General features: G+C 38.5%; 1 protein-coding gene across 1 annotated transcript in view; it reads left to right on the top strand.

Moving 5' to 3' along the window:
• The first annotated feature begins 545 nt into the window (after positions 1-545).
• LOC140209392 (synaptotagmin-B) overlaps positions 546-22,052 on the top strand; it is a 138,185-nt gene continuing 116,678 nt past the window's right edge. Inside the window, exons 1-3 of the mRNA XM_072277644.1 lie at positions 546-630; positions 7,347-7,523; positions 8,746-8,921. Coding sequence (XP_072133745.1) covers positions 546-630; positions 7,347-7,523; positions 8,746-8,921 — 438 coding nt within the window. The remainder of the gene's footprint in view (positions 631-7,346; positions 7,524-8,745; positions 8,922-22,052) is intronic.

Raw genomic sequence — 22,052 nt, 5'->3', positions numbered from 1 at the left:
TCTGTAAAATGCATTTCAGTCCAAGGTACTGTGATTGCTGGTCCCTCCCACCCTATTAGCCAAACCATCGGGAAGAGTTGTCTTAACACACAACAGAGCACCTGTCTACGCTTTCCCATCTTCACCTCCTTTCACCATAATGTTCCCACCTCTGTTTCTTCCCCCTCCATGGCTACTGCATTGCCATTTCACGAAAGACATACTTTATAGAGAAACTGTAGCTGCATTTTCTGCAAGAAGCCACTATTGGGAACCGGACAGGTAAGATATTGCCACAAGAATGTACATGGTGTGTTGGCCACCATTAGGCAGGGGATTTAGTTTAAGAGCCACAAGGTAACATTGTAGATCCATAAAACACTGGTTAGACCACATTTGGAGCATTGTGTTCAGTTCTGGTCACCTCATCAAGGAAAGATGTGGAAGTTTAGACCGTGTGTAGAGGAGATTTATCAGGATGCTGTCGGAATTAGAGAACATGTCTTATGAGGAAAGGTTGATTGAAATAGAGCTTTTCTCTTTGGAGCAGAGGAGGACGAGTGATGATGGAGGTGTATAAGATGATAAAAAGCATTGACATACTGGACAGGATGAAGAAAAATTGTCAAAATCCCAAAGATGTAGAAATAGGTATTGTTGTCATTTTAGTTTTTGCTAGTGCTTTATGCCCACACAGTTTACAATGTAGTCTATACTAACATTTCCGTGTAATATTGAGGCAGTGCTGCAGAGTCAGAGGTACTGCCAACACAGATACTGTACATGGAAAAGAAACATGGCACTTTCTGTAACTCTGCATCTCCTGATGCGCTGTCCAACATTTATCGTTCAACTAGCACCTTCTGAAACAGGTTAACCAGCTGTTTATCCCGTTACTCTTCATGGAAATTTGCAATTTTGTTCCCCATGTTATAAAGGTCTCTGGAGTCAAATGCCTTTCAGTTTCTGTAAAACGCTTTAGGATGTGAGATTCTAATAGCAGACATATAAATGCAAATTCATCCTTTTGCACTGGAAAATATTATATTAAATAAGAATAAAACTTTCAGATACAATGATCATGATATATAAAATATACAACTCTTTATTCTCTATAATATAATGATGCCTTACCACTGTTAATATTCTTGAACAATCTTTCATATTTAATTCATCAATCCTACCTTGTGGATCAAACAATTTGTGCCTTTATTTATTGTGATAATTCAGTAAAGCAATGTCAAAGGTTTGAAGGCCAAGATCCAGCTGCTGTCATGAAAGAGAAACTGAATTAAAATATTTTAATCAGATTGGAATTAATTAGTTTAGGATCATTGAACAAGTACGTTCCATCGCTAGTGTGGCTACTTTATTAAGTATCCATATTCTGTAACTGAAGGCTTATAGTAATGAAAGTAAACTTCTTTTTCACTGGAGTACATTGTGCATTCATTCATAACGTGCAGTATAATCCTATTTACCTTCATCAAGTATATAATTATTTATTTTATTGATTTGATTTTTCAATAAGGCAGATCTCCAAAATAGTTTCTAACCAAATTGAACCTGGTCTTCAGCAGTACTGCAATGATGTGCAAATGTCTCACATACTCTTGTAAAACATTATTGGAAACTGTTGTGGGAAATGAAAGAATACTGAATTCCATTTCAAAGTTCAAAGTAAATTTATAATCAAAGTATGTATATGTCACCATATACTACATTGAGATTCATTTCCTTGCAGGCATTCACAGTAGAACAAAGAAATGCAAGAGAATCATTGAGAAACTACACACAAAAACTCTCAAGCAACCAGCTGCAAAAGAAAATAAATTGTGCAAATATAAAGAAAACAAGCAAATAATAAATAAATAAACAAACAAATTAATATACTGAGCATACAGAGCTCTGGAGCAATCTTGAAACAATATTCTTTTACTCTTTGTTATTACTTACAAGTAACTTGGTTAGATTTTGGGCTCTATAAACATTGTGATGCCTTTTGTTCCTGAGTTAAAGATTTGGCATCATTGGACTTGCTTCTCATTCTCCCTTGGAGTTGTGCAGCTGTGGCTTCACTGTGGATGGTTCCCACATCTCACCTGCTGTGGATGGCCACTAAATCAGAATCCATTGCTGCTCCTTCAAAAGGAGAAAAGCGAATCAAGAGGGAACCTGCTCAGGAAGCAAATCATCAGTGATCATCTTTAGAACTACATTCCCAGAAGCTGAGAACAAACTGAACCAACCAACACCACCTCAGCCAATAATAATGGGAAAGGAAGGGAAGTAAACCCAAATACTGGAGTTGAATTCTGTTTGATCAAACTCCAATGGAGGACCTGGGGATATTTGGTTCTGCTAAGATCAATATATTAACGGAATATTACTGGCCAAAGGGAGCTCATTATTCAAACACTTGAGCATCAGTTCCAAACTTATCACTGCAACTAGCAAAATTCATATTGTTAATTAAATAATTTACAATAAAAACATTATGAACTTCCAGATTACTGCAAAAAGTCTATTTGATTCATTGATTTGCTTAGAGGAAGGAAATTTGCAGGCCTTACTAACTGTATGTTATTCCACACTTAGAGCCTTAAATTGACTCCAGTCCTCTAAAATTAGATTAGATTAGTTCAGCTTTATTTGTCACACGTACATCGAAACATAGAGTGAAATGCATTGTTTTGCAACAGTAACCATTACAGTCCGAGGATGTGCAGGGAGAAGCCCATAGGTGTCTCCGTGCTTCTTGGGCCAACATATGCCCACAATTTACTAATCCTAACAAATATGTCTTTAAATGTGGGAAAAAAAACAGTCACAGGAAGAATGTACAAGCTCCTTACGGTCAGCGCCTGGAATTGAACCCCATTGCTGGCATTGTTAATCATTATGCTTGCACTCATTTTGCCCATTTCCTAGCAAATTGCCAATTCGAGGGTGATTAGCGATGATCAATGAATACTGGCATTTCTGGTCATTCCCGCAGACCATGAGTAATAAGTAAAAACATTGTGATTGATTTTGTTCTTTCTCTAACACCGACCCTTTTATTCCAACAGACTCTTTTCTGTTGTTCCTTACTTTCAACTATTCTCTGCCCTTTTACTCTACATGTTTTGAACAATTTATTAAAAGTGACTGGATTTCAGTTTTATAATCTCTCAAACTTGAAAATCAATTATGCATTGCAATATAAGCAAATAACCTTTATTAGTAAAATGACTAACTTGGCAAAGATAAACCTGTATTCTGGTGTTAGACAAGTTACTGTAAAATCACGACCCACTGCTATTGTGAGTCACTCTGCTGTGTTTATCTATAATTAAGTCTGAGATGACAAGACAGAAAATTTGATATTTGCATAAATTCATTTCTATATTTTAATCTCCAAACTGGCAGCACAAATGACTGCCACTCTTTGCGATTACATGACAGAGGGTACAGACTATTTCTCAATAAGAGTTATATAAAAAAAATCAAAGAACCTAAGCATAACACTGCAAAGGTAAAACAATGAGCAGAGGTCCTATAACACAACAAGCTAGTGCATTGCTGAATTAGCTTGCAAATGTGGTCCATACAGAGTGAAGTTGGTAGTGGTAGTGAGGGAGGAGGGCTGGGTTATGTGGGGAGATAGAGGTGAACAAAGAAAAGAATGTGAAATCCAACAAGAACTTTAATATATCTAAGATATCTTTGATATAGCAAAACATCCCAAGATGATTCACAAGAAATGTATCAAATGGAATTTGTCTTCCAGCTGGTAAAGGAAATATTAGACTAGCCATGATATAATTGATCAATGGCACAGATTATATTAATATTTTCCTGATTAATAAAAAGTTATACTTTATCTCTGACTTTACAGATTTTAAGTCAGTTAATCTTCCAAATTTTGTCATGAATTGGCATAATAAGGTATAGCTGGAATAACAATATTATCACACTTGCATAGAAACTCTCTTTTTGGAATTGCATCCTACACGAGGTTTCTTTCCTTTGTTCTCAGGATATTGAATTACAAGTGAGATTGCCTCTTTTTGACCTTGAATAGGTGGCGGGTCTTTTTTTTGGAAAGTTGTATCCTTTAGGGTTGTTTGTAAAGTGTTCCAGATTTGCTGACTAATATGATCCTGCCCACTAGCTAGAAAAGAAATTATACTTACAGCTGCACAAGTTTCAGGAAATAGCGAGACTTCTGTCGTAGATAAAATGATAAAAGGAAAACAAATTAGCATTTGCTGCCAAGATTATTTCATAAACTTTGCTACTATTGGAATATAATCAGAAAGTTTTTAATAGAATTATGTTAAAATACAATTGTTAAAATATTATTCCTTCACATATTATAATGTTGCAATCATATAGTGTAAAGGAAGAATTATAAATTATGTGTAATGAATTCAACAGTATAAAGACCTAATCAAGAACACCATTTGAAATTTATTGTTCTGAGTTATTTCTTATGAAGAATGCCAAAAAAGATCAGAATAAATTCACTTAACAAATAAAATCTTACTATATTAGCATTATTTTTCCATTTTCAGTTAGGTTTCAATTCACTTATCCTTCACCAATTACTGAAGTATAATTAATACATTAATCTGTACAGTTTTCTATGAAGGAGTATTATATAAATACTTGTGGTGACATTTTCATTGCACTTAGTACACACCATTGTCCATTCAAAAATTAGAGGAAACTTTGTCAATTAATTTGATGTTAGTATTATTTTCATGTGGGTAAGCAATAGAATCCTCAGATGAATGAGGGTGGCTTTAAGCAGCTTTGTCAGCTAAATAAGCTTATCCTTTGATCCCTTCCAGTTATAGTTGCTACCACAACCTGAATATTCTTTGTGACCCATGATACTTGTAAGCTAAGGAGAAGGAAATTGGGGAGAAAAATTCTGTTACCTGGGAATGAGTGAACTGAGTTAGATTTAGGATTTGTGTCCAATCTAAATATCAATAAAATGATTCGTTCTCAACATCCCTCATCATTGTAAACCAATGGATCTCAACTATCAGACACCTTGACAAGAATCTAAAGGTCAAAAGTATCATTATCTGAGACACTAGATAATAAACTTAACTTCTACTGATCTGCTGAAGTACACTTCACCTCACATGTAATCTGAAACATTCCTCCCTCATGAATTGTACAAGAGACTGCAGATGCTAGCATCTGGGGCAACAAATGATCTTCTGGAGGAAGCTGATGCTGATTCTTGAAGCAGGTTTTTGACCTGAAGCATCAACAATTCCTTCCCCACTCCTCACCCTTCCCTGCCACCCACCTCTCTCCATCCCCGGGTGCTGCTCAACCTGCTGAATTCCTCCAGTAGGTTGTTTGCTGCCGAAAATTGGTATTCATTATCCTCTCATTCTATGACTTAGCATGGGGAACTTTCCAATGAATTCTCATGCCTTTCTTGGGTTGATGTTCTAGCTAGAATTTATGAATTTCTCAAGTTGACTCTGAAGGCTTTCACCTTATCTTCTGGTGGATACTTATCAAATTCATTCATAAAATTTCTCTTTATAATTTTTTTCTTTGCAAGAATAGAGCCTTGAAAGATGGAGCGTTGAGTGCATATTTATGGTTCAGTGTCTTAACTGTTAATTCCCATCTAACTAATATCTTATTTTAGTTAGATGGAAATTTTACTTCGCACTTCCACACTTTCCAATATTCTCTACAGTTATAACCATTTGTCACACTCTGATCCACCAACAATGATTTAAGTTCAGTCCAAACACAGTAAGAAACAAATCCAACATGGTTCCTTGGAAACTATTCTTACCTTTACTAGGGCACGAGATGACTCAACTATAGGTAGTAAATGTGGATGATTATTTGTTGGAAAGTCATTCATACTACTGAGAAATGATGAAAGGAGATGGACTGTTGTCTGGTACCAGATAAATGACTACCGTGGAAAAAATCTGCAGACTGCATGTGTTCAAATTAATAACTTACATTTAACAAACAAATCATTGTTTAGTTCATTACCATAACCTTAAAACTTACTCCCAGATGTAAAATCATTTTTCTTTGAAATCACATTAGCAGGAATAGATGCATTGGCTTCAAGGTGTACAATATAATATTATCTTGATTCCACCGCATTACTTCTCTGCTATAGTCATAGTCATAGTTATACTTTATTGATCCCGGGGGAAATTGATTTTCGTTAAAGTTGCACCATAAATAATAAATAGTAATAGAACCATAAATAGTTAAATAGTAATATGTAAATTATGCCAGGAAATAAGTCCAGGACCAGCCTATTGGCTCAGGGTGTCTGACCCTCCAAGGGACGAGTTGTAAAGTTTGATGGCCACAGGCAGGAATGACTTCCTATGACGCTCTGTGCTGCATCTCGGTGGAATGAGTCTCTGGCTGAATGTACTCCTGTGCCCAACCAGTCCATTATGTAGTGGATGGGAGACATTGTCCAAGATGGCATGCAACTTGGACAGCATCCTCTTTTCAGACACTACTGTCAGAGGGTCCAGTTCCATCCCCACAACATCACTGGCCTTACGAATGAGTTTGTTGATTCTGTTGATGTCTGCTACCCTCAGCCTGCTGCCCCAGCACACAACAGCAAACATGATTGCACTGGCCACCACAGACTTGTAGAACATCCTCAGCATCGTCCGGCAGATGTTAAAGGACCTCAGTCTCCTCAGGAAATAGAGATGGCTCTGACCCTTCTTGTAGGCAGCCTCAGTGTTCTTTGACCAGTCCAGTTTATTGTCAACTCGTATCCCTAGGTATTTGTAATCCTCCACCATGTCCATACCGACCCCCTGGATGGAAACAGGGGTCACCGGTACCTTAGCTCTCCTCAGGTCTACCACCAGCTCCATAGTCTTTTTCACATTAAGCTGCAGATAATTCTGCTCACACCATGTGACAAAGTTTCCTACTGTAGCCCTGTACTCAGCCTCATCTCCCTTGCTGATGCATCCAACTATGGCAGAGTCATCCGAAAACTTCTGAAGATGACATGACTCTGTGCAGTAGTTGAAGTCTGAGGTGTAAATGGTGAAGAGAAAGGGAGACAAGACAGTCCCCTGTGGAGCCCCAGTGCTGCTGATCACTCTGTCGGACACACAGTGTTGCAAGCACATGTACTGTGGTCTGCCAGTCAGGTAATCAAGAATCCATGACACCAGGGAAGCATCCACCTGCATCGCTGTTAGCTTCTCCCCCAGCAGAGCAGGGCAGATGGTGTTGAACTAACCACAACAAAGAAATCATTGGAAGGAATGGAATTGAATTAGAATCTCATGATGCAAAGCCATATTTTCCTAAACTGTGCTTGTGTTTTTGTTCTCTACCAGCTGTTTTCAAGATGAAGTTCAGATCAGAGGCTTTGGCGGCACCCATTGCCACAACCACCATGATGCCTATTGATGCTGGAGATAACTCAACAGCTACTGGAGGTCCTGGAGAGGGGAAAAATGATGTCTTTGAGAAGCTGAAAGAAAAATTTATGAATGAACTCCAGAAGATTCCATGTATGTATACTTTCCTTCAAATCATAAGGTTGAGTTTACTTCTTTTCAATAATTTGCTCTCTTTAGGTCAGCCTATTGGATTCCATCTATTTGTTTTGATGGTAAACAGTGCTATTTCAAAAATAGTTTGGCCTTTTGGCCAATGCAGTGGTTAAACATGCAATCAAGGCTTATATACCACTGCAGGCCCTTCAGTAGGCACTCTCAGTGTTTATCAAGTCAAATGCTTTGGAGAGGGATTGGTGAAGAAGAGGATAATGTTGTTTTTAAGTATATTTTAACTGTAATGTAGTTTTATTAACTATATTTTAGATGCCTTGATTTGATTTTGGTATTAAATTTTAGGAACTAAATGTAGACAAGTAATGCCTTGCACTAGCCCTTATAGTCAAGAGTACTGGACCTTTTACAGATCATTTCCTCATAGTGATCAGTATACGTTGTACATATTGTGGTCAATTTCCTCAGCTGGAGAGCATCTAGGTTGAAGAATCTTCTGGAAGGAAGCACCAAAACAGTCTATAATCGATCCTTTACCTACTTGATATGGACTCAGGAAGAGTAGACTTGCTTTTCCAGCTCTATGTTCAATCTGCAACTCATCTTCAAGTTCCTGCTGCTCATTTCTTCCCATTTCCTGCTATGACCTCACAACCCCCAAACTTTCCTCTATGGAGCATGCCACCAACAGGTGATTGCTCCTCACAGCAAGTGCCTTTCCACTTTTTTTAAAGATTAACCTTTTTTGTTCCATGTACATCAAAGACATAGAGTAAAATGCTTCTTTTTGTATCAGCCACCAACACAGTATGAGGATGTGCCTGGGGCAGCCCCACAGGTGCCACCATGCTTCTGCCAGCATCATAACATGCCCACAACTCACTAACCCTAACCCGTGCATCTTTGGAATGTGGGAGGAAACCAGAGCACCTGGAGGAAACCCACACAAGCACAGGGAGAACGTACAAACTCCTTACAGACCATAACAGAATTGAACTCCTATCGCTGACACTGTAGAGTGTTACACCAACATCTACAATCCCTCATTAGTGTGTGATAATCATCGCAGGATAACAGTTGCATTTAGGCAGTGCACAGAGCAATGAGCAAAGGTAGATCATAAAGTAAAACCAAGTCTCTGAAATATATTGCCAGGAAATACTAAATTTTGATGCAAAGATTGATATCATGTTTACTATTTGTTTCTTAATCCATTTGCCAGTGCCACCCTGGGCATTGATAGCCATTGCTATTGTCAGCGGCCTGCTGCTTCTGACCTGTTGCCTCTGCGTCTGCAAGAAATGCTGCTGCAAAAAGAAGAAAAACAAGAAGGAGAAGGGAAAGGGGAAAAAGAACGACATCAACATGAAAGACGTGAAAAACTCAGGTGGAAATCAGGTAATGGACTGAGGAGAAAACGTGATTCGAAGTCATCAGGCTTTGCAAAGCTTTGAAACATGCAGCTTCAAATAGGTTCTGTGTTCATGGCAGACCAGGTAAAGGGATGCGACAAAGTGTTAAAAATCCCATATTTAAGTTCGCCTTTACTCAGTCAAGGAATATGCCCTTAGTCCTTGCTTCTGTCAGTGTATGATTTAATATTGATCATTCATATCCTGAAATAATGAATGCAGTATTTCATGAGACAGTCTTGACACCTGATCACTTCTAATTTCTCATATTCCTGGAACAGCACAGAACCAACTATAATGAGGGTGGACACCAGTAATTGAGTTTAGGCACACTAGAATCATAAAATCTAAATACAAATCGATTCCAAATTGCTATAATTTACTAATATTAAACATAGAGTAATTGAAAAAACTAAAAAAAAAAGTAACACACACAAAATGTTGGAGGAACTCAGCAGGCCAGGCAGCATCTATGGAAAAGAGTACAGGACCTACTGAAGGGTCTCGGCCCGAAACATCGACTGTACTCTTTTCCATAGATGCTGCCTGGCCTGGTGAGTTCCTCCAGCATTTTGTGTGTTCCTTAGATTTCCAGCATCAGCAGATTTTCTCTTGTTTGAAACTTTAAAAGAATGTTTTTAAAATGAGCAAGGGTAGACAATAAGCTCTGAGCAGCCAAGTTATTCTGTGTTAACTTTGAGTTTCCTTCTTATTAAGTTGGTTTCTAACATTTTGATGCCTCGTTGTATCTCAACAAAAAAAAATATTAGATGGTGTGTGGTAAAGCATTGATTTTAAGTTACAAGGAGCTTGTTAAAATGCATTACAAGAACATAACAAAATTAGACTAGCCATGCCAAATGGACGTGTTCCAAAATCTGCACAATTATTCATGGAGGCTGCTCAAATATTTTGGCCCATCTGTTCTTTGATAAAGATTGCTTTGTTTTAATGAAATTTATAATACAATTTCCACAAAAGACATATGGCTGTAAGTTGTACACTTGTTCTTTCTTTTATGTACTTAATTACCTGAGGAAGACACCTTAGTTGTAGGTTCCTATCACAGTTGAAGTCTTGGTTAGAAATATTATGGACACTTGTAGAAATTCAAGAACATGCAGAAAACAAACCAAACTTTGTAATGTATCAGAATTTGAATCTGGAATTTAAAAGTTGGGGCAAGCCACAACACCTGGCTGATGTTTAAATTTTTGAATGTCTTTGTCACAATTGCAATGTTAAGAAAGAATATTTACTGACATTGAAAATGTGTTTATTGTGTATCTTATTATATCTTGTGGGATGCCATATTACTTAGAGTTGAAAATCATTGTTGAAACCCTGCTAAGCAAATATGGTATTTATATATGGATGATGATAAGCCAGTTATTCATGTGATTGACAAACATCCCTTCCTTTATAAACATATTCCAGATTCCAAGACGATATTCCAGATTAGGTCAACATACTCCAAGCAATCACAGTTTATTATGTTAAGTTATGGGTTAAAGTTGAAAGCTGGTCTCATCTAAAACTGCAATGAAAAAATGTCTCAGTCATATTCAGGGATTCACTTTTGCTTAGAAATAAAGCAGCAGTCAGCGAGCACCCAGGTAGAAATCGATCTGCAGGTGTGGTGTAAAACAGGTAATATTGAACTGAATGCCTGATAGTCAACCCATCCAATGAGAGAAATTGAATGGAAGAGAACATCAAAGGCTGTGCATGACAGAAGGCTGATGTAATGCCACCTGTTCTGCGTTATCTCCCAGGATAAATAGTTTAATGTTATCGGGCTGCATCTCTTACTGGGGATGTTACACAGTCTATTTAATAGTAGATGTGTTTTGGGTGGTTATCCTAACCTTTTTTTGGAATAATTTTGTGCTTATTTTACACAGTTACTATGTATGCATGCTTTAACTTCCTTGAGATATGACAGACCCAGATTTGTAACCAACTAGAATGATGAGCACATGCAATTGAACCAGATGCAATCCTCAGATGAACGATTTCTCTGTTTGTGCAGTTCTTCGAAGCTGTCAATATATTTTTGAAAAACATATCTTCTTCAAAAGATCTGTCTAGGCTGGGCTTCAAGTACACCAGGGTTCTCCATATCAATATTACTAAACAAAGATATGACACTGAAGTCCGATCTGTTTCTGGGCAGCTCCACATTTTGGCATCTTCTCACATTCACATGTACAGCACAGCTGTGATGGATGGAATCACTTGCCAGCAGAAGGCATGCCAGTGAAGTTTGGCACTAGCTTCAAATGGGACTGGACTTGCAATAAATTATTGACTGTCCAATACATTTCTATTTTCATTGTACTTTCAATAGCTCTAAAAACAAATGCAGGTTTTGAATTATAAACAGCAGAGCAGAACCAGAGCACATAAATGGCAAGTAGTTGAGTGCCTCAAATTCAAGAATAAAGGTGAAGAGGTAAACATATGGTATCTTACCACTTATTTATAATCTATATTTTACTATAATTATCTGACTGTAAGTTTTCCCGGTTTAGACTTAATGGCAAATCTGACTATTTTCATTACACAGAAAATGCCACGAGCTTCTTTTTTTATTTTAACTGATCTTTTAGAAATAATAATTAATTTAATCATGGAGATAGCTAAGAAAGGGTAAATTGAGTTGCATTTTCCAGTACCTTCACATAGAAATCAAGATGCTACCCTACACTTTGAAAATACTTTCCAGATAATTAGGTCACCAAAAGACTCTGCTTCAACATTCAAGTGTTTGAGAATTATCAATCGACTGTTACCTACTGCTATACAACCTTGGTATCAATCTGTTTTTTTTAATCTCTTTTATCTCACTGCTTTAATCCCATTCATTGCTGTCTTCATTTATTTCCTACTTAGTACATTTTTATTTACTTATTGAGATAGAGATCAGAATAAGCCTTTTTGACCCTTCCATATTATAGTATAACATGAATTAAATATTTTACTTCAGCCAACATTGTTCAATCTGGTTGGTTAATGAAACATACCATTCCTTCTTCTGTTACCTAGTATCTCAGATTCCTTGTGTATATAGGATACCATGTTTCTTTTCAGTTGCTGCAGACTTGAAAGCAGTCACCATGATGCTTTACAAATGTCCTGAACAGAAAAATTTACTGGCACTAGTCCTGAATCGTTGAGTGTGTGCCTTCAGGATCCTGTACCTCCTTCCCGCTAGTAACAGTGTGAAGAGGGCATGGCCTGGGTGGTGGGGGTTCTCAATGGTGGGCGCTGCCTTCCTGAGGCACTGCTTCTTAAAGATGTCTTGGATGCTACGGAGGCCAGTACAAATGATAGAGCTGAGTAGTTTTACAAATTTCTGCAACTTATTTCATTCTTGTGTAGTAACTCCCCTCCACCCACCCCCCACCCCCAATACCAGACAGTGATGCAGCCTGTCAGAATGCTCTCCACAGTACATTTATAGAAGTTTCTGAGTCTTTTAGCTAACAAACCAAATCTCCTCAAACTATAGCTGCTTTCTTACCTTCTTGAAAGCTGCATCAATATGTTGCATCTGGGTTAGGTCCTCAGAGATCTTGACACCCAGGAACTTGAAATTGTTCACTCTCTCCACTTCTGATCCCTCTGTGAGGATTCATTTGTGTTCCCTCATCTTACCCTTTTTGAAGTCCGCAATCAGCTCTTTGGTTTTGCTGATGTTGAGTGCAAGGTTGATGCTACAACACCACTCCACTAACTCGGACATCTCACTCTTGTGTGCCCTTTCATTACCATCTGAAATCCTGCCACCAAAGGTTGTTGAGCTGGAGAAATGCTGTGTCGTTCAGCTGTATCCATGTATGGTTTGAAAGGCAATTAAACTTGATTTGATTTGTATCATCAGCAAATTTATAGCTGCTGTTTGAGCTATGCCTAGACACACAGTCATGGTTGTAGAAGGAGTTGAGCAGTGGGCTAAGTACACATCCTGATGGAGCGCCAGTGTAAACTGTCAGTGAGGTGGAGATGTTATTTCCAATCCTTACAGACTGTGGTCTTCTGCTTAGCAAGTCGAGGATGCAGTTGCAGTGGGGGGTACAGTGGCCCAGGTTCTGTAGCTTTTTGATCAGGACTGTCGAAAAGGTGTTAAATGCTGTGCTAAAGTCAATAAACATCCTGACATAGGTACTTGCAATGTTTCAGTGATCCAAAGATGTGTGGAGAGCCATTGAGATCGCATCTACTATAGACCTGTTGTGCAATAGGCAAATAGCAGTGGGTCCATCTGCCTCCTGACGTCACATTCTCCCCCACAAAACGTGCTGCTACAGTCTTAACTTTGAGACCCATTGCTGAAGTGATAAAAAACCTGCTACCTCTGATTATTTGTTCCCTGCCAAAAGATATCATAAAAAATTTTAGTCTATGCACACGAAATTTTTAACAGTATAGATAATAACCATTGCTGAATTGCCTCTGAAGTCATGGAAGTTATATCTTACAATTATAGCATCACATTTCCTTAGATGTTAATGTTAGATTTTAATTTTTTCCTTCTATCAGTTTCTCTTAACTTTTCTTAATTATGCCCAATCTTTACTGTAAATAATATAAATTTATTGGTTAAAATATGACATGACAATCTGATGGGTTGGAGTGTATTCGTATTGCTGTTCCAGCTCACAGACTCCCCACAGATCTCCTCCGAAGGGCCATGTCAGATGCTTGATTAGAACATGTCCTTTAAAAGGCTGGAGGAAGCTTGTTAATGTCAGTGAGAAAAAGACAAGGGCTGTCATCCACCCATCTAGCCTTTAACGAAAAATAAAATACCTCAGCAACGTCATGTTGGAGTCCAAGTGATGGAGGCTGTTGTGGTAGTTAGTGTTGCAAATCTCTTCTCAAATAGCCTAGAAACCAGGCCCATTTATATGGTGTTTTATTCAGTTCTACCCAGGGTAGGTAATAGTGGCAATGGACTCCCATCAGGAACTTGTCCAGGGACCATCCATGATTCATCTAACTGAAGCTGACATTTGTCTGGCTTTTGCTGCAAATCTGATGAAGTGGTGGATCATGAAGTGCATAGTTTTTGCACTGTGGGTAGAAGCTGGAGTACTCCCCTGCAAGCTAGGAATCTTGTGATCTACTCATAGAAAAACTTGGGAATGAAATGGAAAGTAACGAGGCAGCAACATGACATCAGTGTCGTACAAGTAGCCTCTGTGAGCCTCAATGGTCAGCACCTCACAGATCACTGCCTCTCATTCCAAATGACTTCCGGACTGCTGTCGATGCAATGATTAGTCCAGACTCTGCCATGCCTCATGGCCATCCCCAGTTCATGATTCAGCCAGGCCAGACAGTTGTCAATGGTTGCTGAGACACCTTAGGGAGCACTACCTCTCCCACCTGCTCACACTCCCTCTTACACTTTTAGTGTTCCTTTGCTTTTTATCACAGAGGGGCTGAAGATTAGCACAGTATAATAAAACAAAGCTAACTGCAGCCATTGAGAGAGAGCAGGCAATTTACTTTGTGTTTATAGGTCTAGTTGGCATCTTGCAGCTAATTTAGTTCAGGAAACATTCTGATTGCAGTAACCATGATGAGAACGTTTAATCTAATTTGTGCTTGAGGGTACTTTAATATTAAATAGTATTAACATTATAATTGAATGTGGGTGAACATTTCTGCAAAATTCACTGACTGGAAGAAGAGAAAAGTTTATACTTTTAAAATCCACATCATAGGTAGACCACCCTTGTTTTAAAAAAGTGTTCAGCACTCTGCCCTTCAGCCAAGGCACTGAGTATAGGAATTAGGACATTTATGTTGCATTTGTATAAATCACTGGTGAGGCTGCATTTAGCGAACTGCATACATTTATGGTCACCCTGCTATAGGAATGATGTGGTTGAACTGGAAAGAAGGCAGACAAGTTTTACAGGAATATTGCCAGGACTAGAGGGCTTGAATCATAGGGAAAGATTGTCTGAGCTACGTCTTGATTCCTCGGAACGTGGAGGAATGAGGGGCAACTTTATAGAAGCATTTAAAATTATGAAAGTTACAGATAAGGTAGATGCTAACAGTCTTTTCCTCTGGGCATAGATTTAGGGTGAAAGGGGAGAGATTTTTTTTATTTATTGAGATATAGCACAGAACTGGCCTTTTTTGATGCGCCAGCCAGCAACGCCTGATTTGACCTAATCATGGGACAATTTCCAATAACCACTTAACCTACCGACTGGTACATCTTTGGACTGTGGGAGGAAACTGGAGCACCCAGAGGAAAGCTACGCAGTCACAGGAAGAACGTGCCAACTCCTTACAGAGAGCAGTGCAAAATGAATCTGGGTGGCTTGGACTGTAAAGCATTTTGCTGACCACTGCGTTTACTGTTCCGCCCTGACCTGAAGAGCAACTTTGTCTGCAGAGGTTAGAGAGTGTACAGAACGAGCTGCCAGAAGTAGTTGAGGCAGATACAATAATATCATTTAAGAAGCACTGGGATAGGTGCATGGAGGGTTGGGCTTAGGGGGATATGGACCAAACTCAGGAAATTGGGACTAGCCGGGTGGGGGCAATGGTCGGCATGGACTCGTTGGGCTGAAGATCCTTTATCTGTGCTCTAGTGTTCTGTAATTCTATAATTTCCCACAGTGTAATTAATTAAAATATTTTGTCCAAAACTCCACTGAGCCTACATATTAGGTTGCCATTTGATGGTGCCAAGTTTATAGAAGGCAAATGGATTTTAGGAATTGTCAGCAACTTACTGGGTCCGAGGAAGGTCTGAATTTGTTCATTCCATTTCTTGCTGCTCCATTACAATCTTTAAACATCATTGATAAGTAGACAACTATTCAAACTGAATGACATTAATGTCATGCTGGCACTCATGTGAAGATGTTTCACATGAAAGACTTCTAATTAAACTAAAACCCTTGGGGATCCAGTGCAGAACTTGGAAGAGGGTTCAGAATGGAACAAAAAATATAGCTCTCATAAGGGATGCATTTTCAGCCTCAAGTGTAAGCCATCATTTGGTCTGTAAATTTTTTTGTCACTTTTCTGTGTGACAGACCTGAATGCAAAACCACTTAATATTGCCAAATTTGCAGAGGAATCAAGTTACAAATTATATGAATAAGATAAATGAAATTTATTGTTAACAAATGTAAAGTATTCCATATTAAACAAATGTGCAAAATAAATACAGAATTAATGGAATGTAATTTTCCTAGACATTGAAAAGTAATTGAACAGTTATTGTTGTAATCACTTACACATCTAGGCAATATTGCAAAGCAATTCAGAAAGGGATGAGTGACAGTGAAGAATAATCTCATGACTGTCACTTCTCAGAAGGAACTAACAGGAGCCTATTGATGTAAGAAGATACCAAACAAAATATTCCTTTGGGCATCTCTGAAGAAAAAGCTTCAATGAATATTAATTGAATATTAGTTCTCATCTCCATTCTGGATGCTTTAGCATCCATCATGTACTTTACCAGGTGATATTTCAGTGCAGGTGCAACATTTCTTCTGCTGTAAAACTCCCCAGATGACATTAACAATGGTGCAATTCCCAAAATCCACACAGGGAGACCTGATCGTGCCAATCTGGCACTCCCAATCTGGTTGCTTCACAGTGGATGCTGTTTATGGAACATTTAGAAATGAGCAGAGGGTGATAATAATATTTAGTGAAGGAATTTCCAGGATGGAATGGTGGTATTTAGTGAAGGAATTTCCAGGATGGAATGGTGTATGTGGGCAGATCTGCGCAATCAGGCTAAGCACACTTAGATACCACAATAGACAGATAATGCTTGTGCTTTCAACAACATGCAGAGAAAAGCACCAAAAGATCCCATATAATCAACTTGATTGAATCTTTTGGGATGCCGTGTAGTGCAGTGGTTAGCACAACACTATTGCAACTTGGCGCATCGGAGTTTGGAGTTTAATTCCCATGCTATCTGTAAGGAGTTTGTATGTTCCCCTGGTGACTGCATGAGTTTCCTCCAGGTGCCCTGGTTTCCTCCCTCAATCTAAGGAAGTACCAGTTAGTAGGTTAATCCGTCATTGTAAATTGCTCTGTGATTAGGTGGTTTGGTGGGTGGCTGGGCACATTGGACTGAAAAGGCCTGTTCCGCACTCTATCTCTAAATAAAATGAAGTATCAAAATGTTTAGATGAGAGCTGTGCAATTGATACAATCTACATGGATTTCAGTAGGGCCTGCAACAAATTCTACACATGACAAGTTAGTGGTTAGAGCCTGAGGGATCCAAGGAAAGTTGTCAATTGGATCTAAAATTGGCTTAGTGAAAGTTGGCAGATTGTGATGGGTTTTGTGTGTCATCAATTTAGTGAAGAATATCTACCAAAACAACTATGGAAATGGTGAATTACTGCAATCTCATTTGTAGACTCTGGGATATTTTCCATGCAGATCCATTAGTCAGTCATCAACTCTCAGTATATTACATCTCAACAAAATTCCTATCATACATCATATCTGGAACACACGTCCTAAAATGCAAAAGTGAAATCACAAATATTTTATTTAAAGGTTTCTGGTAAATCAAAATTTATAAATCACTGAACTACTAAATCATTTACTGTTACCATTCCCTATAAATACTGTCTGCTTCATTCTCCACTGGACACTTTCCTGGGTTCGTATCAATATCCTAATCAATGTCTTCGCTAAAATCCACTTCAGATTGAGAAGCTTTAAAGTGCAATTGGAGAAACTGGTTTGAGTTGGTAATGCAGTGTTTTATATCAAATGGTGACTTTGATTCACATGATATTTAAAGGAGCTGATTTATATAAAGTTCTCATTGACATTTAGATCCAAGACTGCCCAGTGTAATAATGGTCATGAGCAGGACAAATGCTGTCTTCTGGCCCGGTATTCTTTTCCTAATTTTGCTGCTTTTTCATGACAGACTTCTACTATTTCATTAAACAACCAGAATTTTGGATTTTCAGTAATATGAGACAGAGACTCTAAACACCTTTACCAATACATAGTGTTACACAGGTCTACTTCTTGACAACATAGCCTGTATTCTCTTTAAAAGACAAAAACAGTCCTTCAATCCAGTGTGAAATAAAGTGCAGAAATGACTTCATAGCTTAACATAAGGGAGCAACAAGCCTATTATGCAGTATATGCTGATGAGTTATAATCTAAGGCACCATAGTTGCTCTTGAGCAATACACACAAATTGCTGCAGGAACTGAACAAGTCATAGCTGTTCCTCCAGCATTTTGAGTGTTTTACTCAAAATTTCCAGCATTTGCAGAATCTCTTGTGTTTATAGTTGCCCTTATCAGTCTTGCTCTCAGGAGAGAGTAATTACTTCAAGCGACTGCACCTGATTGCCTTTGTTAGTGTTGGTGTGCAGGCAGAAAGTGGAGGCAACAATAGACACAACAGTGTTGTCACTAAATAGCACATTCACATGAGGTTCAGGCTTTATTTTGATTTTTAATAACCATACACCAACAAAGAACCTCCATCAGAGGGAAGGAAGAACAATTTTTAAAATAATCTGAAGTCAATCATGGATGATACTATCACTTTTTGTGATTTTGAATAATAGCCTATCATTCTATTTGCGATGGCAGATATTGCACGGTATACATTAAGCAAACAAAATTTCCGACTACTATCTGCAATTTTTCCAGAGCCAATCTGTGTGTGTCATATCTCTCTGTGGTGTTTTGTGATGGTTCACTTCTTGTTTGTCTTTTCAATTTTTTTTCTGCGCTCTTCCTGATCTATATTGTCTGAACATGTTTTCTGACTATCCTGGATTTCAACTGGATGGTAGGTTCTTCCAAGTATTTGTATTCTATTGGTTTTACAATTTAATCTTGTGCCGATTAGAATGTTTATATTTTCTTAAAAAAGGAAATACTTTGAGTATCGGTACAGATTTGATAGTAGGGATTAGAGATTGCTAAGGGAGCAATGATTGCCTGTTGTGCAGTAAAGATATTTGATGGACAACAGAAAGTTATGTTCCCTGCATGTTTAATGGAAAAGTTGGCTTCTTAGTGGAAAATATAAGAGTGGATTTTTGCTGATAACCAAACTATAAAAGTTCAATTACAAAAAAAACTGAACTGAAATTTATTTAAAAATATTTCATTGCTGAAGACCGTTCCTTTGGCGTTTCTCAAGTAAACATTTCTTTTTGAATTTATGTAAAGATGGAGATGGTGGTGATATTCCTCTAGAAAAAAAAGCCTGTTGTGCGAGGGCAGAGCTGTTGGGAAAAGTCATGGTGGCTTAAAACCTACACACAATATTCTTTCTCTTCTTTGTAATGATCACCTTCTCTCACAATGTGAAACTTGAGTCAAATTCAGAAAATCATTTTACACCTATGAGACAGCACTGCCTTAGCAACTCACAATAACATCAGCAGGAGTAATGCAAGAGAAGAATTTCTAATAAGTGTTTAAAGCCATAAAACCAGACCTCACAGTGGATATTAAGTGGTCAAAGGGGAAGGCCCCACTCTGAAACGTGATGGAGGCACATCCAATATGTACATCATACTTGAAGAGGTCTTAGCATCCTGCAGGGATTGCCATTTCTAGGAGTAAGGATAAATAAAAGGAGTTGGACTACAGGTTTCTAGATCTAAAATGTCAGTTGGACATTGGCTTCTATCTGCCAGGTCCCACCAAATGCAATGCAGCTAACTTTGTTCATAATTCTGTAAATGAGGTATGTAAAAGCCAAATAAAAACTTTCAGGAATGGAACTGAAGGGTTGACTACTGGGAACCATTATCACCTGGACCCTTGTCTGGTTTCCAGATCCAGTGCGCCTCCACCATCGATGTTAACATAGGAATAACCAGAAAGCAGCATAATCTCAGGCTCAATAGCTACACAATCTATTGGAAAACTTGCACAATAAGATGTTTCACACTAATATAATGCTGCACAAATAAGGCATTTGACAAAAGAATTTGGAACAGCTAAGTAACAGCCTTTCAAAAAACCTTATGAGTGACATATTGTCATTTGTTTCTACAACTGAATATTACTGGGATGGCAACATTTATTGCCTATCTTTATTTCCCCTTGATAAAATGGTGGTGAGCTGCCTTGGATTCACTGAGTGCCTTTACAGTGACAGAATCATATAGAAAATTGATTTATTTTGACTGGGTATTAATTGCTCATTACCAATTAATTAAAGGTTTTTTTTAAATTGCATAGTTATTACTTACAGTAATTATGTGCAAGTTACCAGCTAGCATTCCACAAAGAAATTTTGTTTATCAATTATGAGGAGTTTACTTCCAATAGGTACTTTCATAAGCACACAAATATATCACCTCTGCATAGAACAACACACCTGTTGTGTCTTTATCATTACTGCTGAATATTTGTCACCACAGACTAGGATGCAACTGCTTGAGATTTAATGATATTGAAACTTATCTGGGCAAAACATCTCAAGAGGGTCCTCACTCAATAACTGCTTCTGAAAAAAACGATTTTCATTATCAAGCAATGACAAGAGGTCATTCAGTACTTCAGGTCGCTCAAATGGATGAATGGCCGAATAATTGGAACGGTTTTATCACGTATTCATTTTTCAGGATCTTGTGGTTGACAAGGTCAGCAGTTATCACCTGGTCACCCTTGAGAAGGTGGAGGCGGGCGGCTTTCAGAGCTGCTGCCTCATGAATCCGTAAGCTGAGCCTCAGTCATGACCTTGGCCACTGCCTGTGCAGAGTTTACTCATCTCCTCTCTGGTTAGGTTTCCTCCAGATGTTCCAGTTTTCTCCCACATCGCAAAGAATTGCAGGCACATTAATTCACAGCTTTAAATTACACTTCTAGTAAGATTATGGCAATAAAAGTAGGATCAAAAGAGCTTTGCTGTACATATTTGAGAGAATAAGTTACAATACTACAGATAACCTTTGGAGATGTCAGACCTTCAGATGGATCTGCATTACACTTCCACATGAAGGTATCTGACTCAGTTTCGGCCTTGAATTTTGTACCCATGTTTTGATTCCACCATCATCACCATGGAGCCTCTCCTTATTTATACTCCAATTGGATGTGAAAGAACTGAACAGTTTTGATTTGGACCACTGCTGATGTATCCATCAACTCTGCCTCAGCTATGCTGCCTCTTATTTATTTAACATTCATGCAGCTCTGGCTTGTAGTTTCACCAGACTGGCATTTAATTTCTTGGCATATCCATGCTGCTCCTAAAAATCTCTCCTGCGGTTCCTTTGCTTGATGATAATAGAAGACCGAAGGCTATTCTAAAGCACAGCATTACAGCCAATTGCAATCACCCATCATAAGGGCTAGTTTCAAGCCATTGGTTCTCTTCAGGTTTTTTTAATCAAATTTAATATTGCACAAAAAAATATTGGTTTGCCTCACTGTGATGACAAAACTTAAAAAGGACCAGGCCATGAGAACTCTTCAGTTCTCCCATCATCCGTAACAAACCCTATTAAGCAAGATGTGGTATATTTTGCTGTTGGTGGTGCTATCTACCTACTCTTATAGTCTTTCACTCAAAATACATTTTATGCCCTTGTTCCTCTCAGCATTACTTCCAAGTGTTTTTCCATGCTGAGGAAGACTGATTGAGTAACTGAGGAAGGGCAATAGACAATGATCAACAGGAGGTTTCCTTGACAAGCCTGACTCCTGCCATGAAAGTTCACAGGATCGCAGTTGACAACTGCCTGGACTTTCCATGACTGAGATGGCGCAAACAGTGGCCAAACCAGATGATGGGTGATCCGTTATCCTTGTTATGGTTTTTTGCAAAGGTTTGGTACAGCTGAGCAGGTTGCTAAGACAGTTCAGGAGGCAATTACATTGATATGGGCTTGTAGTCACATACAGGCCAGAGCACAGAGGATTGTAGGTTTCTCCAAAAGATACTTATGGACCAAATGGCTTGTGTAGCCCCCCGCCCCCGGCCACCCTCAGGGTTGCTCGGCTCGCTGTCGTCTAGGGAAACAGCCTCGGCCCCGCCAAACTGGGTAATTAGTTTGTGTGGATGCTGTGTGATGTACCCCACGCCGCCCAAATAACAGACAATATAC

The sequence above is a fragment of the Mobula birostris genome, chromosome 14 (assembly GCF_030028105.1).
Source record: "Mobula birostris isolate sMobBir1 chromosome 14, sMobBir1.hap1, whole genome shotgun sequence".
Lineage (NCBI taxonomy): Eukaryota > Metazoa > Chordata > Chondrichthyes > Myliobatiformes > Myliobatidae > Mobula > Mobula birostris.
This window is presented reverse-complemented; position numbering and strand designations above follow the sequence as displayed.